The 26317-nt window shown below is 35.8% G+C and overlaps 1 protein-coding gene across 2 annotated transcripts in view; it reads right to left on the minus strand.

Moving 5' to 3' along the window:
* The window catches only part of RNF19A (ring finger protein 19A, RBR E3 ubiquitin protein ligase), a 58137-nt gene that overhangs the window by 14513 nt on the left and 17307 nt on the right, over positions 1–26317 (minus strand). For both annotated transcript variants that reach the window (XM_059394930.1, XM_059394931.1), the window contains 2 exons: positions 16558–17325; positions 3226–3434 (listed from right to left, as the gene is read on the minus strand). In XM_059394930.1, the coding sequence (XP_059250913.1) occupies positions 3226–3434; positions 16558–17231 (883 nt within the window). In that variant the 5' untranslated portion in view covers positions 17232–17325. The remainder of the gene's footprint in view (positions 1–3225; positions 3435–16557; positions 17326–26317) is intronic.

Genomic DNA, 26317 nt, shown 5'->3' on the forward strand with positions numbered 1-26317 from the left:
AACTTAAGAACTGGTCAATGCTCATAATTAGTATTTTAACAATTTCAAACAATTTTGAGCAAACTGATAACTCTATGCAGCCAGACCAAGACAAATGATAAATACTAGAATATAAAAATTAAAAATATTCATGTCACGATTTAAATGATCCAAAGAACATAAAAGTCTGCATTAAAAATTTTTTAACATTGGAGCATGAATTTAAAAAAGCTGGCTTTTACAGCAGATATAATGCCTGTACATCAAATTAAAGAAATGCTAAAACTATCTGCTTAAGTGGTATGTTAATTGATAAACTTCCTCATTCCAGAGTTTCCTCAACTAGTAACTATCTTAATTAGTGGTGGGAGTAAGAAGATTTGACTTTCGCTGTAATAAATGCAGTCTTCAGAACAAAATGAAAGGTGACATCCCCATTTTTATGGTTCTAAAACACAAAACAGCCTTTCAATATGCTAAGATTATATGTTAGAAACGAATGCCATAGCAATGTATTTTTGATGTCTCTTTATAGATCTGTATCTGCATGTTTCTACTGTGTAATTATATATCCATACAAAAGGCTGTTTTGTCTTTGTCTCTTTAATTAGAAATTTACTGTGCACATTATATATCTCTCTCAAAATATTCTCAAATGCAAAACTCCTAAATAGAGTTGTTTTACTGATTGGCTGGTCAACTGATGCCCCCTTCCCTGAACATCAATTAAGCCATAGCAGCTTTATATTGAGAAAAAAAAAAAAAAAAAAGCTTCCCATTTCTATTTAAGGTACATTTGGCAAAGTTTTTTTTTTTTTAATCATTACATTTCTATTTACTGTTAAAATGTGGGTTATTGTCATGTTAGAGGGAAATAAACACAACAGGTTACAAAACAATATACAGTTTTCAAAATTTGTTCAAAGAACTTTCCTACCTCCACCAGATTACCTATAAGGACTTACAACAAAGTGTTAAAAGTGGTTATCTCTTGGGGTGGTAGCAGTAGGAGACACAGATGAGGTTCGAAAGCCAATTAAAAATATTTTTAATAAAGGGAGAAATATAGTAAAAAAAATGAAAAATATATAATTCATGTAAAATGCTAACTCCAAGTGCATAAACTCCCTCGTAGCTATAATAAAGTGTCTTATGTAGATATAATACTGTAACAGTTTAAAGATAATTTTATCATAATACAAATTACTTAATGTACCAGATGATTAAGCATACGTATTTATCTTCAGCTGACTGATCAGAAAGAGCCAATTAATTATCATTATGTCAAGCAATTATTAAAAGTGCAGCCAATTTTTCAATGTATCATGGTAACAGGAGACAAAAAAAAATCAAGATATCTGGAATAATGGAATTAATAAAACCATTTTAGATGGCAGTGCCCTTTCTTCTTTTTTCTCCCCCACAAGTCAATGAGTAGCTAAGTTCAAGTTTTTTATAGATTCGTCAAAAGAAACTATCATATGAACATTTATCCTGAGAGCTTTGATTTTTTAAGAGCACTGGAGGTAAAAATGCATGTACTTTAAATTTTCAGAATTATAAGGGTTTCTGAACATGGAAAAACTCCAAAAGAAGTTTTTAAAATAATCACCTTGGGAGGTTATATTTGTTCCAACAATGCTACTATTTGGCTCAAATCACTTGGGAAGCTTTTCTTTCAAATTATTTTCAAAACTACTTAATATAAAAAAAAAAAATCACTCTCATGATCATACAGTCACATCTTAGTTTGGATCCACCCCAAACCAGTGATTCAACTTGGTTATTCTAGTTGTTAGACTTAGTTCCAAAAGAACTTCTCGTTACTTCCAGAAATCAAACTGAAATTAAGAAGGTAATTTAAGTGGCTGTACTGGGATCTAAAGGTTATGAACAATAAGGCACTCCAGGGTAGCACTGCTGAAATAACCATAAAATCTTTCACAGTGAATACAGTGAGAAAGATCAACATTCATTTGCATGACTAAATCATGATGTTTATTTTAAAATTAATAACAAACGCAAATCTCTAACAGATGACTGGTTTCTCTAGTTTCTCTACCTCAAACAGCTAGAGTACCTACTTTGTGTCAGGAAATGTTTAAACCTTACAGACATAAGTATTATTAGTGTCTTCATTTTACAGATGAGAAAACTTGATTGGGTCACACAGAATTAGTGGAAAAGCTAGGATTCAAATCTAGACAGACTGATTCCAGAGTCCAGGCTCTTAACTCAATATGTACATCCTGTAACCAATCAATAAATACCCATGTCCACACACAGAGAAGAGAGATATCATTTCCAAGTGGATCACTCCATGTCTACAGCTGACCCTAGAGGATACAGTTTAGGTTTATCAGGTCTCCTTTGAATTACTTCTGGGCCCATACCTGTAAATTATTATTAATACCTTTGAATTCCACCCCAAATCTTCAGGAAAGCAAAGAGAAACAAGCCAATGAGCAAACAACCATGAAAATCTGTGTACACTGTATAAAGTATTAAATGTTGAATTTAAAGTTTAATTTTAAATTTGACTTTAACAGCATAAAGTACACGACTAACTCAACACAGTGCTAGTAGGAATGTAAATTATTTTGACAAATTTCTGTATTTTCCAAGTTTTTCCATTTTATAATCAGTGAGAAAAATATTTTTCTAAAAATGACTGAAAGTTCAATAAACAATGACATCTATAAATGGGAAATATTAATTTTTTCAATTTTTATCTGAAGAACATTAAGATCATAATTTTTCTTAATTTTTGAGATTTAGGAGATGGATACATTATTCAAATAGATCCCCAGGTAATTTAAAAATTCCTAGCCAAAGACACAAAATTCTGAATGTCCCATGAAGTATGATTTTGAATCCTTCATCCTGGAATTAGATGACACATCTGTAAATAAAAGATGATTTTTAAACATCTTTTGCTAAGCTTTGCATAATATACTTTTATGAACAACAGTTTCAGACCATCCTCAGTTATCAGTTATATACATCACCACAGCACTTCCTTTTTTCTCTTTTTACAATAAAATCTTCCCAACCTCAATACCATTTTTCCCACAGTAAGGAATGAGTGCTTCTGGAACAGAAATACTAACAACACAAAGAACATTTCTGAAAACTGAAGGGAGGAAAGGTAATAACAGGAACTATTTGAATACTGCATTTTTTATTAAGATAACTATAGTGCTGTTTGTGTCAAATATTTTATTAGAAAAAGTTAGACATAAATACCTGCTGCTCCAGACTCCTGACTATAACTAATGGATGAAGAACGTATAGTTCTCAGACGTAAACTCTGGGCTCTCTCTTGCCGAGCAGCATCACAGGTCTGATTGGGGTGCCAGATTTGTTTACAGTGGTAGCAAAACTCTGTTCCACAGCCTTCTCGCCCACAAGTTAATTTTGGACAGCTAGCACATCCAAATGCTATCACAGCATATCTTCAAAGAATAAGAAAAATGATTTAAAATGGGACATAAAAGAAGAGATACTAAGTAAAACAATTATCCAACTGAAAAAGTTTTCTATTTATATATACATGAGCAAATTAAGTCATAAACCCTAACACTATCTCATCAACATAAAAATGGGGAAAAATGAACAATTCACAAATGAATAAATATAAATGGCTAAAAACATTTTTAAAGTTCAATATTTAACTTTTAACTTTCAATTTTATCTAAGATGTCAAACTGTATAGTTAGCATAATTCCAATTTTATAAAAATTATATTAAATTAGTATTGTATGCACACAGAAAACACCAGAAGGAAATATACCAAAAATCTTAACAGTAGTTTTGCTGGTACTAGAGTTCTAGTTCTCTTCTTTATATACTTACATATTTCTGATTTTTATAATTACCTGCTACTTTTAAAATCAGAAAATTAAAATATCACCTATTTAAAAATGCGATGATGACTGAATCAGCTACACCATTATATCAGTTAATGGCAAACTCTGATAATTCATAAATTTTGTGACTATCTTGTATTTATGCATAAATTCTTACATTAATGTTTCTAAAATGCATAGTAAAAGTGCTCTTTGGTGCCAATCTCCTCCAAAAAGTACGTGAACTCGATTTTCCCAATTAGAAAATTTGTTTTTTCACTTCAGATTAAAAAACTGAAAACAGTAGACTCATGACTAGCCCTGAGACCTATTCTCCGTATTAGTATTTTGGCACTTCAATAATTTCTTACTTAAATTCTGGGCACACTTGGGCATTTATCCCAGAGTAATGAAAACTTACGTACAAACATGTACACAAATGCTTGTAGTAGCTTTTTTTGTAACAGCCAAAAATCAGAAACAGTCTAGAAGTCTTTTTCACTAGGTGAATGTTTAAACTATGGTGCATATATATGGAATACTACTCAACAACAAAAAGAAACTACCAATACACTTCACTCTGATAAATCTCTAAGGAATTATGCTGAGTGAAAAAAGTCAATTTAAAAGTTATATACTCTATGATTCCATTTATAGACCATTTTTGAGATGACAAAATTTTAGAAATGGAAACAGATTAGAGGTGGCCAGGGATTAGGGATGTGGTTGGGAAGGCGACAGAGGATTTATAAAAGAACAATAGGTTCATCACCATGGTATATACCACCATGGTATATTCACCACCCCATGGTGGTGAATACACTTATGTAAGGTGATAAAATGGCATATAACTAAATATACATGCACACACAAGTAAAACTGGGGAAATTTAAACAAGATTGGTAGATTATATCAATGCCAATATCCTGCTTGTGATGTTTTTTGTTGCTGTTTTGTTTTGTGATGTTGTTTTATAGCACTGAAGAATGGTACCACTGGGACAAACTGAAGGAATGGGATTTCTTCTCCTTCTTTTTTTTTAGATTTTACTTATTTATTTTGACAGAGATCACAAGTAGACAGAGAGGCAGGAAGAGAGAGAGGGGGAAGCTGCCTCCCCACTGAGAAGAGAGTCCGATGCGGGGCTCGATCCCAGGACCCTGAACCGAAGGTAGAGGCTTAACCCACTGAGCCACCCAGGCACCCCTGGGATCAGGATTTCTCTTTATTATTTCTAACAACTACACAGGAATCTACAATTATCTTAATAAAACTTAAAATAAAAAATGTCTGGTGTTCTGGTTCTCTTTGAAAGACACACAAGTCTTATCTATGTATAAGAGCTTTTTAAAATAGCAAATATTTCCTTTTGGCTGGAAATTTAAGGGAGTTTTCAGGGTTCCTCTTGTTATTGGCAATAAAATTTAAATAGCAACTATAACTGATATTTTTATTAAATTTCCAGATAATGTGTAAAATGATAAAATTTTAAGAGTCAGGAAGTTCCTCCACTTTTGGGACCTGTTGCTCCTTTAGTATCTTTTTAAACTTAAATTTTACATCTTAAATTCCATTTTATTTTTGATAGACCGATTCTCCAGTTACCAACATAATCATAAATGTGTCCAAGCATGATTAAATTAAAGACAACTTATTTATCAACATGGGGTAATTTAGCCAAGTTTACTTTCCCTGAGGGAAAGTAGTTCATTGCAGTTACTCATAAAAAGAAAAAAGTCCTCAAAGACTCAACACTTTATTTTCTATCAAATTATAATGCTAAACAGTCTTTAAAATAGTAATTTCACTGAAAAGGAAATGATGCTCTCTTCTGTAACTCTTTTCTTTTTTTTTCTTTTAAGATTTTATTTATTTATTTGTAAGAGACAGAGGGAGAGAGAGCAAGCAAGCACAGGCAGACAAAGAGGCAGGCAGAGGCAGAGGGAGAAGCAGGCTCCCTGCCGAGCAAGGAGCCCGATGTGGGACTCGATCCCAGGACCCTGGGATCATGACCTGAGCCGAAGGCAGCTGCTTAACCAACTGAGCCACCCAGGCGCCCCTGTAACTCTTTTCTATCCTAGCTTTTCTTGAAGGAAGGAGGGAAGGAGAGGGACATGGGGAAATCTGTGTGTGTGCAAGGGACGATGACGCTAAGACCAACTGTTTGTTAAGGTCAGTCACAATATATAAGGCAGAAGAGAAGTTTAGGTTACCTGGTCAAAATACAATTTCCACCACTTATAATCTGTATAGTCTCATTAAATCACATAGCCTCCCTACAACTAAGTCTTCCCAAAACATAAAACAGGATTCAAATACTTCAGCATTCAGCCAAAGTCAACTTTAGCTTTAGCCTTGATCTTTAGAATGCCAAACAAGCAATTCACCATTTCAATGACAGTTCCAGTACCTCTGCATCTGTACTTGATTAATGACCATGGAATCCACAGTTATTATCCTTTCTATATCAACAAAAATAATGTATGGAAGGCGCCTGGATGGAGCAGTTGGTTAAGTGTCTGATGCTTGGTTTTGGCTCACATCTTGATCTCAGAGTTGGGAAATCAAGCCCTGTGTTGGGCTTGCTGGGCTCTGGGCTCAGTGTGGAGTCTGCTTGAGACTCTCTCCCCTTCCTTTGTCCCTCCCCCCTGTGCTCTTTCACTCTCTGAAATAATTCTTAAAAAACAAAACAAAACAAACAAACATTGGTAGGCATTCTAGATACAGAATAAAAAATCTTACTGCTTCATCTGGTGAAATTTTACTGGACAACAGAAGTATGAATGCACATTGTGTTTAAGAATAAAATACAGTAATTATTAGTGAGACCTGTGAAAGCCAAGTTTAGATATAAACTTAACTTTTTTTTTTTAATTTTATTTATTTATCAGAGAGAGAGGGCGGGGAGAGAGCAAGCACAGGCAGAGAGAATGGCAGGCAGAGGCAGAGGGAGAAGCAGGCTCCCTGCTGAGCAAGGAGCCCGATGTGGGACTCGATCCCAGGACGCTGGGACCATGACTCGAGCCGAAGGCAGCTGCTTAACCAACTGAGCCACCCAGGCGTCCCTAAACTTAACTTTTAATTCATTAAAACAGGGATATAGATTTGTAGTTAATATGAACACTGGAGTGCCAGAACTAAATTTAGGAAGAATATAGTCTTTCTGAGTAAATAAATATAAAAATACACAAGGCAGATTAACAGAAATAGGTTATATCATAATTCTTTTTTTAAAAAAAGATTTTATTTATTTGGCAGAGAAAGAGAGATCACAAGCAGGCAGAGAGGCAGGCAGAGGAAGAGGGGGAAACAGGCTCTCCACCAACCTGGGAGCCCGATGCAGGGCTCTATACCAGGACCCTGAGATCATGACCTGAGCTGAAGGCAGAAGCTTAACCAACTGAGCCACCCAGGCACGGTTATATAATTCTAACCTTTACAGGTCGTTCAGTATACCACCATATCACTAAACAAAACTTAAGAACTGACGTAATTTTTAATCAATGATTTAAGCTATGAGTCTTTTTTTTTTTTTTTTTAAGATTTTTATTTGACAGACAGAGACACAACAAGAGAGGGAACAGAAGCAGGGGAAGTGGGAGAGGAAGAAGGAGGCTTCCCACGAAGCAGGGAGCTCAATGTGGGGCTTAATCCCAGGACCTTGGGATCATGACCTGAGCCTAAGGCATATGCCCAACGACTGAGCCACCCAGGCACCCAAGCTATGGGTCTTTTAAGAAAAAGTCCTATTAGGGAATTCTTCACATTTTGACAAGAATTAAAAGCAGAATGTCAGCTTTGCTATTTTAAACTTTCATGACAAGATAATTTCTACATCTGGTATGTAATCCATGAAAACATGAAAGGGTATGGTGTGAAAACTGAGGTCTCAAAACATTTTAATCTCAATAATCAAGCTTCAAAACAGCATCATAAGTTGCTTTAAGATAAAAATTCCCTACAGTGACTTAAACTTGTTGAGAATAACTGTTTATAAATAGTGAATACCTATTTAGATTTTTAAAATATATGCAGTATAATTATCTGGAGCAAACTAAAGAGCTGAAAAGTAGACTAGCATTTGTGCATGATGTCAAGTATTTAAAATTTGATTATTTTTTAAAATAAAATTTTACATTTACTTTTGTATCCCATAAATTCATCACACCTTAATTATGATATTTGAAATTAGCCCCGGAGAAGTATTAATTGTCTGGTCATTTGGCATCTGTTGAAAATAAATGTAGATCTGATGCATCTCAGAAATTAGGATATCATAATAAAAAAGAGTTGTGATATTTAGGGGTAACTGGGTGGCTCAGTGAGTTAAGCCTCTGCCTTTGGCTCAGGTCACAATCCCAGGGTCCTGGGATGAAGCCCCGCGTTGGACTCTCTGCTCAGCGGGAAGCCTGCTTCCCCCTCTCTCTGTCTGCTGCTCTGCCTACTTGTAATCTAATATCTCTGTGAAATAAATAAATAAAATCTTTAAAAAAAAAAAAAAGACTGTGATCTTTAAATAAAACTGTGTGTTGTGGAAAGAACGGGGGAAAGCCGGGGGAAAGGGAAAGAGAATTCATTCATGGGACATCATCATTATGTACTCAAATATCAGACATAAAGTACCTCAAACTTGTTTATGCTACTTCCCAATATCTCCTTTTTAAAGGAAAAGCTGAGAGAATCAGAGATAAAGTACCTCAAACTTGTTTATGCTACTTCCCAGTATCTCCTTTTTAAAGGAAAAGCTGAGAGATCCTACCCCAGAATTAAACATTCAAGTCCCATTCAATCTGTACAAGTTATAAAGAAAAATAGGTTTATCTTTAATAATCCTAACTATTTTTCATGAATGTATATTTTGATAACCAAAAGTTGAGTCTATCACAGTTTTTTCTTATTAACAGTTATTGAGTGCTTACTATGTAAATTTTCATAAACATTCAATCTTAATAACTTTGTTAGGCATATTTTATAATATAGCAAGAATTAAATGTAACTAGCATTCACACATTGAAAACAGAATGTTAGGCCTCTTGATGATTTTCATTGTGTGGGAGTCAAACTTATTTTCCATTGAAGCAAATGGTAAAACTAAATTAAATATAAAATGCTTCCTTTGGGGCGCCTGGGTGGCTCAGTGGGTTAAAGCCTCTGCGGCCTGGGTCATGGTCCCAGGGTCCTGGGATGGAGCCCCGCATGGGGCTCTCTGCTCAGCAGGGAGCCTGCTTCCCTTCCTCTCTCTCTGCCTGCCTCTCTGCCTACTTTGATCTCTGTCAAATAAATAAATAAAATCTTAAAAAAAAAAAAAAACGCTTCCTTTAAAGAAAAATGTCAGGAGTATCTCTGTTCCGGTGCATTAAGTGTTATATGGGAAAAGAACACCCTCAGCAGAATGTCAGGAATAACTGAACAATACTAGTTAACCTAAGATCTTTGGCTTGAACAGTATCCAAATCTTGGTTTAAAAGATGGCTCCTTGTCCTTCTACGATTATTTAACTCAAGTCTTACTTTCCATCTCTATTCTTCCATGTCTATCTACATAAAAATGTTTAAATCTTCCTATTTAGCAGAGTGGAGGGACAAGAAGAAAGTGGGGAAAAGAGAAACAGGGACTGAAATAGGACAGTCTTTCCAGAAATATTTTCTGTTCATTGGAGTGGCAACAGGAGGTCTATACTAAGAAAGTACTCAGTGGTCAAGTTAGAAAAATGCTAAGCAAAATTAAAGCACTTTTTCATTTTTAACTACAGGATTTGCTAAAAGAATTTATTTAAAGAGATTTTATTTATTTATTTGACAGAGAGAGATCACAAGTAGGCAGAGAGAGAGAGAGGAAGCAGGCTCCCTGCCCAGCAGAGAGCCAGATGTGGGGCTTGATCCCAGGACCCTGAGATCATGACCTGAGCCGAAGGGAGAGGCTTAACCCACTAATCCACCCAGGCACCCCGCTAAAAGAATTTTTAACATGCTAGTGATCAGTATATAGTGTGCACTATTTCCAGTTATTTCACCATGGCGTCTATTTTCTGGGAGAGTCTCACAGTACTAGAGTTCTACAAATTACATCACTGATAACAGAGCAAGTAGGGATACCAGCTAGGGTACTGTATTGTGTCTATACTGAATTCCTTATGAAGGAACAAGTAAAAAGAACAAACTATACCTAAAACAAAATCTAATCCTAAGATAAACATAATACTCCACAACAAAAATTTTAATTAAAAAATGAGGAAAAAGAATGAAGAAAGATTATCCAGGCATCAAAGACCCCTGCCCCCCAAAAGTAAAGTTTTAACAAAACCTTTAGAGAACAAAGAAAATATAATCACAAATACTGTTTGATCCAGTTAGGGGGGAAAGTCAAGTTTTGCATCAAAATCAACAGGTTTGTGTTTCTACTTGCTAGAAGTTACTATTACTCGATAGAGGAGTGACTTGTTTAAAATGTTTAGGAGAAGGTCTAGATAAAGTGAGGCTCATCTCCTGGTTCCGTCTTTCATGAGCTGCTTCCTCTAGAGGATGCCTTCTGTTGTGCTTTCCACTACATGCTACAGGGGAATTGTCAAGAACTGCCCAGTCTATTTGGAGAAGTCAGTCTAATTCAAGGGTGGTGTCAGCAAGCCATTCTGGCTGCATAACTAAAGCCACATTCTTTAGTAGAGCTGACATGTCTCCTACATATCCACTTGGTTCTGACTGAGGGTTTGAGGGTATGCTATTTTTATTGATTCCCTTAAAACCACCCAAAATTTCAGTATCATTTAACAATGGCTGGTGTAGCAGCAGTATATACTGAATTACATAGCATTAAAATATATCTAGACCAATTTTATGGTTAGGAAGAATAAACTAAAAAGAGCAAACTCTCAGCTCAAGGAATTTTTAAACTCTAAGCTCAAAGTCTTAGAATACTTTTATGAATGTCTATTCTAACAGATACAATCTGTCATTAGTTATGAATTACAACTTCCACTGAAACACAGTTTATACTCATTATGGCTTCCTATACACAAAACCTGCTGTTTTCTAAGTCACATGTATTTGTTTCCTCTGGAGAAAATCACAAGTTGCATCTGTTCTCTGTATAAAATTTCTAAAAGGTCAGCCTACAAAAGCACTTTCAGCATGTCAAAAGACGGTCAAGTTATGGCTAAAACCTTTCTTTGTAGGGTTTTGAAATAAGAGCTATATGAAGATTAACTGGAATTTAAAAATGTATCTTGTTTAGTTCCTAAGCCGAAACCATTTTTTAAAAATATTTTATTTATTTATTTGACACTCAGAGTTCACAAGTAGACAGAGAGGCAGGCAGAGAGAGAGGAGGAAGCAGGCTCCCCACTGAGCAGAGAGCACGATGCAGAGAGCACGATGCGGGGCTCCATCCTAGGACCCTGGGATCATGATCTGAGCTGAAGGCAGAGGCTTTAACCCACTGAGCCACTCAGGCGCCCCCGATACCATTTTTTAAATCCATTATGAATAGTATCCTCCACCAGAATAAATTATTATTCAGAATCATTTAAATGTCAGCCAGTTTGACACTATACAAACCTGATTACAGTTGATCACATTGCTTTAAAATGGCTTATTGGAAAAAAAAGTAAAATAAAATGGCTTATTGACAGCTCCTATGATATATGATTTATATTAGTGGCATACAGTCCGATTGATTCATTCAACAACACTTTATTGAGCATGGCTAAACCAGCAATTACAAAGAAAAATCAAATACTTTTTTCTTTTTTGCCCTTGAAAGGCTCACAGACATTATTAAATCATTAACTATATTCTTGTATTATAAATGTTCTTGTATATTCAAAGCTCCCCAGCAAAGTCAGAAGCACTCACATGAGAAAACACTCACATGGGATAATGTGTGCTGGTAGAAGGGTGGCCAACTGAAACACGTGATGACAAACATTAAAATGCCAACTTTTTGCTGTCTGCCTGCAATGTATAAACTAGGCAACCTGGGCAGAAGGTAATCAGGTCTTTTTACTCAAGACAAGTTCTATGCATTCCTTCCTATGTGCCCCTCAACTCGCCCCAACACATCTCCCTAGTCATGGCCAGATTCTTTTCTGAGCCTGTGTAGACTGCATGTTATAGCAGCAGTTTTGCAAACTTCATCCTGGTTAAATCAAAGCACACAGGTTTGGCTCCTTCTCAAGAGGACTTTTCCAAAATACTGTCTTTTAAAACAAGTTCAATTTGTCCTGGCCCTCAGAAGAGTATAAAGAATATTAGGTCAGAAAACCTGAGGGATCTCAAATAGAAACCAGGTCAGCTTTTCTTTCTCCTCTAAGCTAAGGGCAATATTTCTCAAAGTGTGTTAAACTACATGTTTAAGTAAAATTAATGTCAGATACAGAAAATGGTCAGATTAATAAATATCATATGCAAAAAAATTCACAATTTTACATACAGCATTTCTAGAAAAAAGTCTTTCAAGTGTGTTGTACAATAGAAGGGGTTAAATACTATATACATGTCAACGGTCCTAGCTAGCTAAGTATTTCCATTACTCACTGCCAGATAATCAGGCATTTATTTACCAGTATTCTTTATGCCAGATTTAAATAATAAATGGGTTCTAAATAAAATATGTCCCTCTGTGGATCCAAAGATTTTAGTAAGTTCCAGGGGGAAGGGATTTTTGTCTTTTATTCATTATTAAGTTTCCAAGTACCTGGCACACAGGTACTTTAAATATATGAGTAACTGTCTGATTTTTAAAAATTAAGGCGGAACTTAAGAAATGGACACAAGGAATTATAAATAAGAGCTACAAAAAACTTGCTGTGTGCCAGGAATTATGTTAGTCATAGAATTAGAGGTCTACCCCAAGCCTTATAACAACATGATAGGACAGACATTTAAAATCAGGTCTAAACGCTCATGGTAAGTAAAACTGAAACCTTTAATCAAGGCTTACGTAGCATTCCATTCTCAAAGTATACATATAAATTTTCTGCTACTGGATGACAGTTTCTATGTAATGCAACCATAAAACCTACAATGTAATCAAGTATATAAAATATGCTCTTAATCTAGAGACAACATAAATCAAATATAAATGACAATACATTACGAAGTAATGCTGACATGTTTTCTTTGTCCTTTGTGGGTAAGACTATTGACAACCATGAAACCAAGAGTTAATTTATAGTCAAATTAACCAAGACTAATTCTTTGTTAAACTTACATAGCAATCAAGTAGTTGTGTTCATAATAACAGAATTTATTAAAGTAGCTGTTTCTATTATTTTATATTTTACACTTAAGATTTATCTTCTCCAAAATATTTAAAATATTAAGCCATTTTGCTTTTTTTTTTTTAAAGATTTTATTCATTTATTTGAGAGAAAAAGAGAGAGCAAGCTGGGGGAGGAGCAGAGGGCAAGAGACAAGCAGACTGAACCTGAACCCAATGCAGGGCTCAAATCCACACCTTTGAGATTATGACTTTAGCCAAAATCAAGAGTTAGACACTTAACCAACTGAATCACCTATGTGCCCCTAAGCCATTTTACTCTCTGACAATGAAGTCTCAACAAGAAGAAAGTGGGCAAAAATAACACAAAGTATGAGTTTATGAAACATCTTTAAATTTTACTGAAAAATGTCACCAATACAAAAAGGATTTATAAATAAAAACAAATACCCCATATCTACCACGCAAACTAAGAAAAGTATCAGTAAGGTGATCATATAATTAACAACCCAAACTAAAACACTTGAGAAGAGTAATGCGATCAAAATTACAGCAAAAGCAAAACCGAACTACCTCTGGCAAGTCAGAACCTATGGTTTTACCACATTTATCAGTGGCTTTAGAAGCTGCTTGATTGCTCCTTCAAATTCACAACTTCCTTTCAATAGGTAACCATGAAACTAAATATATTCATCCATTTTAGTGCTAACGAACACTTTTTTTCTTGTTTGCTATCATGAACATTTTTTTTTTTTTTTAAGATTTATTTATTTTAGAAAGTGCATGAGGCGGAGGGGCAGAGGGAGAATCTCAAGTAGACTCCTTGCTAAGTGCAGAGTGGAGGCAGGCCTTGATCTCACCACCCTGAGATCACTACCTGAGCTGAAACCAAGGGTTGGGATGTACCACCTAGGTGCGCCTATTATGAACATTCTTTTTTTTTTTTTTTTTTGAAAACAGTTCCCTTTTTTATTATGAACATTCTTTTTTTTTTTTTTTTTTTTAAAGATTTTATTTATTTACTTGAGAGAGAGACAGTGAGAGAGAGCATGAATGAGGAGAAGGTCAGAGAGAGAAGCAGACTCCCCATGGAGCTGGGAGTCTGATGCGGGACTCGATCCCGGGACTCCAGGATCATGACCTGAGCTGAAGGCAGTCGTCCAACCAACTGAGCCACCCAGGCATCCCTATTATGAACATTCTTAAACATGTCTCCTAGCATACAAGAATTTCTTCAAGGTATTTCACTAGGAGTGAATCTTCTAAGTTACAGGGTAAATGTGTATTCAATTTTAATAATAATAAGGCAGCTGGTGAACTAATCTTCCACCTATATTTTCTTTTCATTTAAAATTTTCCCTTTTATTTATAAAACTTTCCTTTATAATCTGTTTTTTTTTTTTTTTTTTTTTATAATCTGTTTTGATTTTGCTTTGGTGTGTTATGTGTGGAGATAATCGCATTTCCCCCCCCTCAAACAGCTACTTTCACAACTCTGTATGTTGAAAAAAAATCAATCCTTTCCCAGTTGGTTTAGCATGTTTCCCCTAAAATCAAATTCTTATCTAAATAAGAATCTGTGTCAGCTGTATCTATTGTGTTCTATTAAGTTAATACAATTGATATCCATTAGGAACACATGATCAATCAACACAGCTCAAGAGAATATATCTATTTAGTGGCCAGAAAATTTGTGCCCAGATTTACTGCCTCAATCTCCTGGGGCCATAGCTTCTGACACTTAGCCTTTTAATTCATGCCATCATTTTCAAACTTTTTCTTTTAAAACTATTAAATGGGGATGCCTGGGTGGCTCAGTTAGTTAGGCATCTGCCTTTGGCTCACATCATGATTCCAGGGCCCTGGAACTGAGTCCCATATCGGGATCCTTGATCAGTGGGAAGCCTGCTTCTCCCTCTGCCTACTATCCCCCTGCTTGTGTGCATGCTCTCTCTCTGACAAATAAATAAATGAATCTTAAAAAAAAAAAAAAAAAAAAAAAAAAAAGGCAACCAAACCATTAAATGCTTGAGGAACTTGGGAAGTACTTTTTACCCTGGAGTTCCATGAGAGACAGAAAACCACTCTTTCTCCAGACAAAACACACCATATAGGTATATTCCTCACTATTTGAACTCTTGAAGGAGTATTTGCTATAATGATTTGCAAAAAGTGTGTTAACCTAAAATTTGTTGTCCAAGTTGAAATCTAATGAATGCATGCTTGCACCAGTGAAAATGTTGTGCAGAGGTCCACGGGACCAAGAGTGATACAACTGTATGCAAGCTGTTCTTTTGACAGGATACTATTTCCTGTTCAAGTTATTTTTAAAGGTACTGTTCATTATCAAGATTTCTTCCAATCTTTTTCTTGAGAGTTTATCTCTTCAGGGCTCCCAGAGTTTGCTTCTGTCATACACCTGTAAGCACAGTCAACCTTGGCTCAGTTTAGAAAGTATCTTTAAAATATTATTTTATTATTTATGTTCTAGTACAAGCTCCCTGCATTAGAGGGGAGCACAGTTCAAATGTGATAATGAATTATATTTCTAAGTACTTCACACAACTAATGAATTCATAAAATGTCAAATAATCAGGTAATATTTTTAATATGTTATTTCCACTGAAATCCCTGGTGGACAGTTAAAGTTTAGTTATACCTGGGAAAACTGGTTGGGATTTGCAAAGGCTGGTAACATACTATTAATTTTCTCATTTGGAATGAGAGATATAGGCTAGATGCAATCTGAAAAGTTACTACTCAACAAGCTTTTAATAATAGATTTGATTCAGATGATGAATACTGAAACTTCATCTGAGAAACTGAACTCACATTCTACCCTTATTTCTGATTATACTCAGATAATATTGAAAGCTCTGGGTTTTCCCAACTCTTACTTATACATAATCTCTAGCTTACTAATGGTAACATCCAATGTTTACAGCCTTTGTTATTCTTGAAAAGCATAAGACTATTTATTCCTAGTTCTAACAACCCTACATAGGAAATGCTCTATAAACAGAAGATATTGTTAACATAATCAAATGTATAAGAAAAAATATTTTAAATCTTTATATTAGCAATACTTACGTCATACCAACATGAACACATGACATTGTGCACACATTAAGGTGTCTTCTGAAAGGGTCATTTGAGATTATACAACCAAAACCAAACAAAACCCCTGATCATTTCATCTGCTACACTAAAATAACAATTTTCCAAATTAGAGGGATAATCAATTTTGAACACAACCAGACCCTGTACTCTACCAACTTATCCCTTTCTTCCGAAAATGTTCAAATGAGTATGCGATGAGACACAATATAAAAATGAGTAAGATAATATTCCTGCTATTTGCATCTAACATTGAGCCTGGCACATAGTATGCACTCTATGTACATTTGTCTACTAAACACCTGACATGTTAAGATTTTTCTTTTGAGTAACAGCTAATTCTTATTTTATCCACAGAAAAAAATATTAACTCAAGAAAAACCAAACAAAATCTTACCCACAGTCTGGAGCTGGACACCACCTACAATCAGGATCTGCAACAAGCCACCGTCTAAGCATAAATTCTTCATATTTTTCCATCAAGACATCATCACTTAATATCAAGCGAATATCATGGGGATTAAACCGTTCAGTACATTCTGGGCAACTGATATTAACTCTACTTTCAGAAATTTCTATCCTTAGATATTGTCGTAAGCAATCCACACAAGATCTATGATGACAAGTCATGATCTCAGGAAATCTGTCCTTAGAATGCCGCAGAAGGCACAAAGGGCACTCTATAAAGTCTCCAATTTGTTTGCTGATAGAAGTTAATCCATTGTCAGAGGAGGTATTTGTAGAGAAAATGGAGTTCTTATCAGTACACATTTCAGAATGTATACTTTCAATGCTTGCAATTCCATCCACCCCGCCATTTAGCTCCCTGGATTTACGTTTGTTATCCCTTTTTCTCCGAAACAGAGAGCCTATTGAAATTCTTCTTTTTTTGGGTGCCTTTTTCACTGAAGGCAAGCTCACCGATGAAGCAGAAGACTGAAGATCACGATCTGAACCCATTTGCCGATGTAAACTCATGTCTAAAATGTTCATTAGAATTGACTCAGGGTCTGTGTTTACACACAGCCCTTCATTATATTTAGAAATGAAACCTATTTCTTGTTCTTGCATTCAGATTAAGTCATGATGTAAGAGAATCCTACTTGGTTCCTTCAGCGAATTCTTGAAAAAGCTTGACTTACAGAAGACTGTTATCATAGATGGTCTGAAAAACAAAACATAACACCAAGAAAATTTTATTTATATTCTTAGTGTGCATGATTTTTAAATAAACTTACAACCTTACTACGAAACTTCAAACCAGTATGTTCTTTAGTCATTAGGGTTTTTTCAATAACACCAATTTAATTTACTGAGTAGTCTACATGAGAATGTAAGTATATATAGTTAGCACTAAAACAAGTATATTCTTTAATCTTAATAAAAAAAAACTAGATTTGAGCTGACCTTACCATTATTAAACTCTCATAAAAATCTCTGACCATTTTCACTGAGACTTCAATGATTCCCCACTGCTTTTCAGAATTTAACTGACTGTAAAATATACATGTAGATACAAAGGATTACTAAGTATAGCTTATACAATCTTGAAGAAAAGTGAAGTGTGTGTGTGCTCTTATCCTGCCAAATGCAGAAAATTAGGAATTTAGAAAGTTGCAGGAATTAAGACAACATTGTGGTACATCACAACGCTAGATACAAAGACCAATGGAGCATAACACAGTCCAGAAAAGGTCGCAAGTATATGTGGATACTAGAGTTACATCAAAGGCAACAATAGCCTTTTCAAAAACAAAACAAACATACTATTGTTTTACTGGTTACCATCTGAGAAGAGGAACTTAACCTATAGCTCACCAGATGCATAAAAATCAATTCCATTTGGTTCGCAGATCTAAGTATGAAAAGTAAAATGATAAAGCTTCTAGAAGTCAACGAGAATATTTCTGTGAAAAGACTTCTTAAACATACAAAAGTACTAACCATAAAAGAAAAGACTGACAAATTGGAATACAATAAACTCAAGAGATGGTATTCAAGAGAGTGGGACAAGACAGTTGCCACATATAACTAATAAAGGACCAAGTACCCAGAGTGTGGATAACACTTACATATTAAGACAAAACAGACAAAAAGAAAATGGGCAAGGGATTTAACAGGCATTTAACAAAAGGATATGAAAAAGTGCTCAACAACATCTGTCATCAGGGAGATACAGATTAAAGCCACAATGAGATACACATCTAGCAGAATGGCTTAAACTCAGACTGACATTTCCAAGTATTACCGAAGATGTGGATTGCTGGTAGGAGTGTAAAATGGCGTAACTACTTTGGATAACTGTTTAATGGTATCTACCAAACTTGAACATATAGACACTTTATTACCCAATTACACTACCAGAAATAACTGCAAAAGGGAAATGAATGCCTACATGCATCAAGAGATACATAACAATATTAATAGCAGCATTATTTATAACAAGCCAAAATACTAGATGCAACCCACACTTCTTCCAACGAATTATATTCACTTTCTAGCATATTAGAAATGAATGAAAATGAACAAAATACTGCTTTACACAAAATAAGAATGAATCTCACACAAAAGATGGCATACTGTATGTATAATTCTATTTAAAGAAAGTTTAAAACCAGGTAGAACTAATCTACGATGACTGAAATCAGGAGTATAGATACCTTTTGTGCGGAGGCACAAAGGGAACTTTGACATATGTAGTAGTTTAACATATGTAGTAGTAACTAACTACTACAATGACCTACAAACTCATGTTTATACACTTTGCTGAATGATTGTTCTATCACAAGAGTTAAAAAAAAAAAACAAAAACACACACACAACTTCCTGAGCTGGTATCTACACGTATCCTTGAGAAAGTCATATTGATTTCCCAACACAAAATCTAGAAAAACATTTCACTCAGGCAAACATTATTCTTGTCCATCAGTTTATATTTTCTCATTATTTGCAGCATTCTCTGCTAATTCTGCGGAAAATATAGGGTGTAATGATAGGTTTTACTAAAATTTTCAGCATTATTTTCTTCCATGTTTTTATTTTAATTTGCATTTCAAAATGTCTTCTGTACTCCACAGTGAAATATATTTATCATAGAAGAGAACTACAGAGGTAATCGACTTTGGGGAACTTATCATCAGAATATGTCACTTAAAATAGTAAACCAATGGTACTTATCAGTATCACCTGGGAAATTTTTCAAAATATACATTTTAAGGGGCACCTGGGTGGCTCAGTGGGTTAAGCCGCTGCTTTCGGCTCAGGGCTCAGGTCATGATCTCAGGGTCCTGGGATCGAGTCCCGAATCAGGCTCTCTGCTCAGCAGGGAGCCTGCTTCCCTCTCTCTCTCTCTGCCTGCCTCTCTGCCTACTTGTGATCTCTATCAAATAAATAAATAAAATCTTTAAAAATATATATACATTTTAAGACACTTGATAGACATGGAATTTTTTTTCTCCAAAAGAGAACCCTGTAGGGTTTTTTTGTTTGCTTGCTTTTTGTTTTTAAGATTTATTAGTTTGAGCTGGGGCGAGGCAGGGGGAGAAACGTACAGAGGTGGCAGGTAACAGGGAGAGACAGAGCCAGACATGGGGCTTGATCCCACAACCCTCAGATCATGACATGAGCCAATAAAAGAGTTGGATGCTCAACCAACTGAGCCATTCAGGTGCTTTTAGAAGTACTCTTAATATTTAAACTAGGATAGTGAGCAGATTAGAACATGTGTTCATCCTATTTAGGAAATCCTAAAACATTACGCAAATACACAAATATGGCTCAAAGGAAAAATAAACAAATCTGAATGCTAAAACTTGAATATTTCTACATGGTAAAAAATATTATAATGCAGAAAGACAGTGATAAATTAGAAAAATGTGTATAACAATGAAAAAATTTCCCTACCATACAAACAGCTTTTACACATTAATGAGAAAAAGATGTACAACCTGATAACAAAGATACAAGGAGGATGTCTGAAGAATTATAAAAATTAGAAAGATTGAACACAGTTTTTAATAATAACCAAAACTAAAGAAGCAAAAATTCAAACATTAGATATCCTCTTTGTGCACATTAGATTGACAAAGGTTGTAAAAAGTTGGTAAGCATGTACTGTTAACGTCTCATATACTGGGGCACCTGGGTGGCTTAGTTGTTAAGTGTCAGCCTTTGGCTCAGGTCATAATCCCAGGGTCCTTGGATCAAACCCCACATGGGGCTCCCTGCTCAGTGGGAAGCCTGCTTCTCCCTCTCCCATTGCCCCTGCTTGTGTTCTCTTTCTCACTGTCTCTCTGTGAAATACATAATAAAATCTTAAAAACAAAACAAAACAAACTCATATACTGTTGGGAGGAGTGCAAATCAGCACAATTTGGGGAAACCAATTTAGCCTTATCTATTAAACGTCAAAATGGAAGTATTCTTTGACCAGCAATCCCACCTGTAAAACTTATCCTTCAGAAAATGTAAGGACACAGGTGTGCAAAGATAATGTGCAAGGAAATTCACTGTAGCCTGGTTGATAGAAACAAACAAAACAGGACAAAAAAAACAAAAACAAAAACAAAAAAACCCACACAAAACCTGAAAATAAAACTTATGTATCTAACAGGGGACTGATAAAAATAAATGAACCAGCCACGATTTATGTGCAATGATATGGAAAGCACTCTCTACATAATGCTAAGTAAATAACTTCAAAATAGTGTATATAATATGAGCAATGCATTTGTGGAAAAAATATATCCACACAGACTTACATATACTTACACAATTTTTGGAAAAAATTAAGAAACCACTGACAATAGTTACTAAGGGAAGTACAATCTAGTATTTTTTTAAAATTAATATAGAAGTATTATTTGTTTCAGGGCTACAGGTCTGTGAATCACCAGTCTTACACAATTCTCAGCACTCAACAAAGCACATACCCTCCCCAATGTCCATCACCCAGCCACCCTATACCTCCCTCCTCCTCTCCAGCAACCCTCAGTTTGTTTCCTGAGGTTAAGAGTCTCTCATGGTTCGTTCCCCTCCCTGGTCCCATTTTGTTTCATTTTGCCCTCCCTTCCCCTCAGACCTCCTTCCATGCCTCTCAAATTCCTTGTATCAGAAAGATCATATGATAATTGCCTTTCTCTGATTGACTTATTTCGCTTAGCATAATACTCTCTAGTTCCATCCATGTTGTTGCAAATGGCAAGATTTTATTTTTGATGGGTGCATAGTATTCCATTGTGTATATACACACACCACATCTTCTTTATCCATTCAGCTTTTGATGGACATGTATGCTCTTTCCACAGTCCAGCTATTGCAGACATTGCTGCTATAACACTCAGATGCACATGCCCCTTCAGACACTACATTTGTATCTTTAGGGTAAATACCCAGCAGTGCAATTGATGGGTCATAGGGTAGCTCTATTTTCAACTTTTTAAGGAACCCCCAAACCATTTTCCAGAGTGGCTGCATCAGCTTGCATTCGCAAAAACAATGTAGGAGGGTTCCCCTTTCTCTGCATCCTCGCCCACACCTGTTGTTTCCGGACTGGTTAATTTTAGCCATTCTGACTGATGTGACGAGGTGTCTCACTGTGGTTTAGTGCAATCTAATACTGACTTTCTGCCTCCTGCAGAGTTTAAAACTCTTATCAGAGTTTAAATTAAAAAAAAAAAAAAAAGAAGAAAAAAGAACAAAAAAAACCTAACTGAACCCCACAAGCAGTAACAATTATTTTTCTCTAAAGCTAACCAATAATAATAAGGATGGGGTCCAAAGTTTGTGTGTTTTATATTTAGGTCAATAATTTAGTGGCACACTCTGATTAAGAACCACTAAACTAAGGAGACTTAAAACACTCACTTAAAAAACAAAACTCCATGGGCTTTGCCTCTGAAACAAAGTTCCTTGTTTTTCATTACGTCAGGTACAAAAAATAAAAGTTCTATTAAAAACAACTCAAAACAAAACAAAACAAAAACAAAACGACAACTCAGGGGGCACCTGCATGGCTCAGTCAGTTAAGGGTGTGCCTTCAGTTCAGGCTGTGATCCCAAGGTACTGGAATCCAGCCCCTTGGATCCAGCCCCAGCTTCTCCCTCTCCTCTGCAGCTCCCCCTGCTTGCACGCTTGCTCTGTCAAATAAATACATAAATAAGTAATCAAACAACAACAAGAACAACAAACAACTCAGTTTATTAGTCATCATCAGTCAAAAGGATTATGGTGAAGTACCCCTTAACCTATGGCATAGAAATGATGAGACTTACTTAAAGATCCACATACTTTAATGACTATTTTTCTGCAGAAATAATCCATAGAAGTGTCTATAAGCATGTAACTGAAGAGTACTGGGAATGCCTCAATCAAGGGAACTTTGGCTAACTTGGGATTTTTAAGACTACACCCTAAACCACTAAGGAAAATAAAAAAGCACTACAGAACTTCTGCCAATTTTTAAAGATAACAAAATGTGTGACATAAAAAAAAAAAACTTCAGTGATTCAGGAACTTATTTTTAGAAAAAGCTGACTTCATTCTCCAGTGAAAAATAAAAACCTATTATTTGCATCATTTAATATACTATTCTTTTTTAACTCAATTTTTTTTGAAGTAACTACCAACTATATGATTCTGCATTATGTTCTGCCTCTCAAATGTACACACCATTAAGACAAAAATATTACTTGAGTTCTAAAACAAATGGCTGGCTTTCAGGTTGGAAAAAGAATGGAAATTACGTTGTATATAATAATACCATTATAGAGTTTAAAAGTCCTTTTTATCTGTGTCTTAATCCAAGCCTCACTGCTCGAAAGAAAAGTTTTATTAGACTTATTTGACAGGAAAACTGAAGTTCAGAGAGTAAATACTGCAAGTAAAGGATAGGGTTAAGGGAAATTCAGGTGTTCTGATACCTCGGCCTCAGTACCATTATCTGCTTTCAGCTGTCTTCATGAAAACTTCTCTAGTCACTGTCAAGATATCAAGAATTACCTCAGAAAATAAAAGACAATTACATCTTATACATCATCTGGGGCTCATCTTAACTATCCTTAAACTCCATGTCTCACTCAAACCATTCCTCCTGTCTGAAATGTCACTTTCTTTCTCTCCTCCTAACCAAACGGTACTCAACTTTTTTAAAAAAAGATTTTATTTGATAGAGAGTATCAAAAGTAGGCAGAGAGGCAGGCAGAGAGAGTGGGGGAAGCAGGCTCCCTGCTGAGCAGAGAGCTTGCTGTGGGGCTCAATCCAGGACCCTGAGATCATGACCTCAGCTGAAGGCAGAGGCTTAACCCACTGAGCACCCTGTACTCAACTTTTAAAATTCCGATGACTTCATTTTGTCCACTTTTTTCCTGATTATCTTTAAATTTTTAATAAGGTTAAGGTAGAACTTGAATATTTGTGATTTCTTTAATACAACAGAGCCAAGATGGTGTCATAAACAGAAACATCATGAACAAATGCCAAATGAGTATTTCTTAAAGTGACACAATGTCACTGAAGTGATGCTACTATTCCATAACCAGAAGAAAATATCAGTCTGTTAGTTCACTGTCATACTTCCTAAGCACATATGTGTTCTTTCTTTTTTTTTTTTTTTTAAGATTTTATTTATTTATTTATTTGAGAGAGATCACAAGTAGGCAGAGAGAGAGGAAGGGAAGGAGGCTCCCTGCTGAGCAGAGAGCCCCATGCGGGGTCGGGCTGAGCCTGAAGGCAGAGGCTTTAACCCACTGAGCCCACCCAGGCACCCCTGTTCTATTTTTTTTAAATAGTCCATTTAGTTCATACTAGGTCTACAAAGAGAAATATCAGGTCTACTGTATTAAATACAGAATAGATTATATATAAAAACAAACATTTGCATGGTGTAATAGAATAGTTCACACAACTTCAGAGCAGGAGCAGATGATGAAAGGCAGTAAATGTATTAATAACATAATCTGAAATACCCCCAACTGCTAAAAATCCCCAATCTTGGAAGCTCTTTAAATTGATGTACTAGCACAAGGATTTGTCAGGCTGTAATGCACTGATAACATAAAATAGTGAGGGGGAAAAGATAACTCAAGTTGGGCTCCATATGGTTATTGACTTAGCGGAATACCCAAAATAAAAGCACAGATCTTTAATTAAAGACACTAGAAGAGTTTAGTTACTGAAACAGAAAAGAATAATAAAACACAAATAGATCCTAAAGTATGCATTTTCAACTAAGTATCTACAATCATAATTATTGTTACACCAATGTCACAAGGAATTCTAGTCACCTGTTAATTAAACTATGAGAAAGGTCTCTTCTTTCCCTTGTTCTCACTATAGGATAACTCCAACAAGTAACCAGGACTACCAATTGCTGCTATACACTCATGCTCCTAAAGAAAATGGCAGGAGAGGGACATGACACCTCAGTGGCTCAGTCGGTTAAGCATCTGCGTCCAGCTCAGGTCATGATCCCAGGGTCCTGGGATTGAATTCCGCATTGGGCTCCTTGCTCAGCAGAGAGCCCGCTTCTCCCTCTGCCTGCTGCTCCCCCTGCTTGTACTTGTGCTTGCTCTTTCTCTCTCACAAATAAATAAAATGTTTAAAATGAATAGTTGGGGAATTCGTTTTATTACAGAGGGGCCCCACTTTTGACCTTTTTTTTTTTTTAATGGACTCCAATTGAAAAACAGAACCTAAGACTGGTATGGAGAAGGACAGAGACCCATACCTCCTCATCTAACCTTCTCTAGTTCAGGGTTCATACCCCTTTAAAGTCAAGGTCTCTTGATTCTTACCTTTTTCTACTTTTTGTGGGGGGGCTGGGGAGGAGCAGAGGGAGAGGAGAGAAAGAATCTTAAAGCAGACTTCAAAAGCCCAATGCGGAACCCAACATGCAGACTCAGTCTCAAAACCTTGAGATCATGACCTGAGCCAAAATCATCAGATGCTTAACTGACTAAGCCCCCCACAGGTGCCCCTACTTTTTTCTACCTCTTGAGAATACGTGAGGGATTATGAAATAGGAATATTCAAAAACAAAGATATTTCTACCAACATGTGTCAAAACTCCGTAGAATTAAGATTTAGTAAAAGTGCTGGTAACTTTGTACTGACTCATAAAATACATCTAATTTGAAACCACACTATTTTTTATATTTGTAAACATTACAGAAATCGAGCATTCCACCTGAAGCATCTAACCAACAATTAAAATATCGTTTTTTTAAAGATTTTTATTTGAGAGAGAGAGAGAGATCACAAGTAGGCAGAGCAGCAGGCAGAGAGAGGGGGAAGCAAGCTCCCCGTTGAGCAGAGAGCCTGATGCCAAGCTGGATCCCAGGACCCTGAGATCACGAACTGGGCCAAAGGCAGAGGCTTAACCCACTGAGCCACCCACGTGCCCCTAAAATATTCTTTTAAATGAAAATACGTACCAGATTTTAAACACTCAATTTATAAACACAGGATAGACAAGAACAGGAAAAAGGTTCAAATCCATACAAATAGTAGCCCATTGTTTAAGAAAAGCTGTATGTATCAGTCAGGTCCTGGCAAAACACAAAGCATTCTTCAAAAAGATAACTGAAGGGCACATTGAAGAAAGTGTGGGCAGGGTTAAAGGAACCAAACAGGAATGGCAAAGCACTCAGGAACCCACTGCCACCCTTTGGAATGAAGAGGCAGGAGGAACAATTACTGAAGAGGAGCTGTGCCAGAGTAATTGGAAGAATAATACCCAGCTTCTCTCTGTGGCTCTCCAATATCCTGCCCATGCCTCACACTGGCTAAGTCCAACAAATGAGCCCAAATCAGGCAGTTCTTAGAAGTCAACTCCCTCTCAGACACAGAGCAAGGCACAAATGGGTTAAGAGTGGATCTGGAGGGGCAAATTTAAAAAAAAAAAAAATCCAGTACTGGATATATAAAAGAGAATTTGGGAGTCAAGACCTGGTTTAGCCACTTTTAGTTATATAATCCATATATAAAGTATAATACCGTGTCTGTGATCTCCACTACAAAATATGAATGATGCCACTCACTTCAAACAGATGTGAGGCAAATAAAGTGAGGTTGACCAGTGCTGAAAGTATCTAACAGAATCTGGCATTATACTAAATGTTAGCTGAAATGAAATGAACACAAGCTTTGTATCCCTAGTG

The sequence above is a fragment of the Mustela nigripes genome, chromosome 3 (assembly GCF_022355385.1).
Source record: "Mustela nigripes isolate SB6536 chromosome 3, MUSNIG.SB6536, whole genome shotgun sequence".
Taxonomy (NCBI): domain Eukaryota; kingdom Metazoa; phylum Chordata; class Mammalia; order Carnivora; family Mustelidae; genus Mustela; species Mustela nigripes.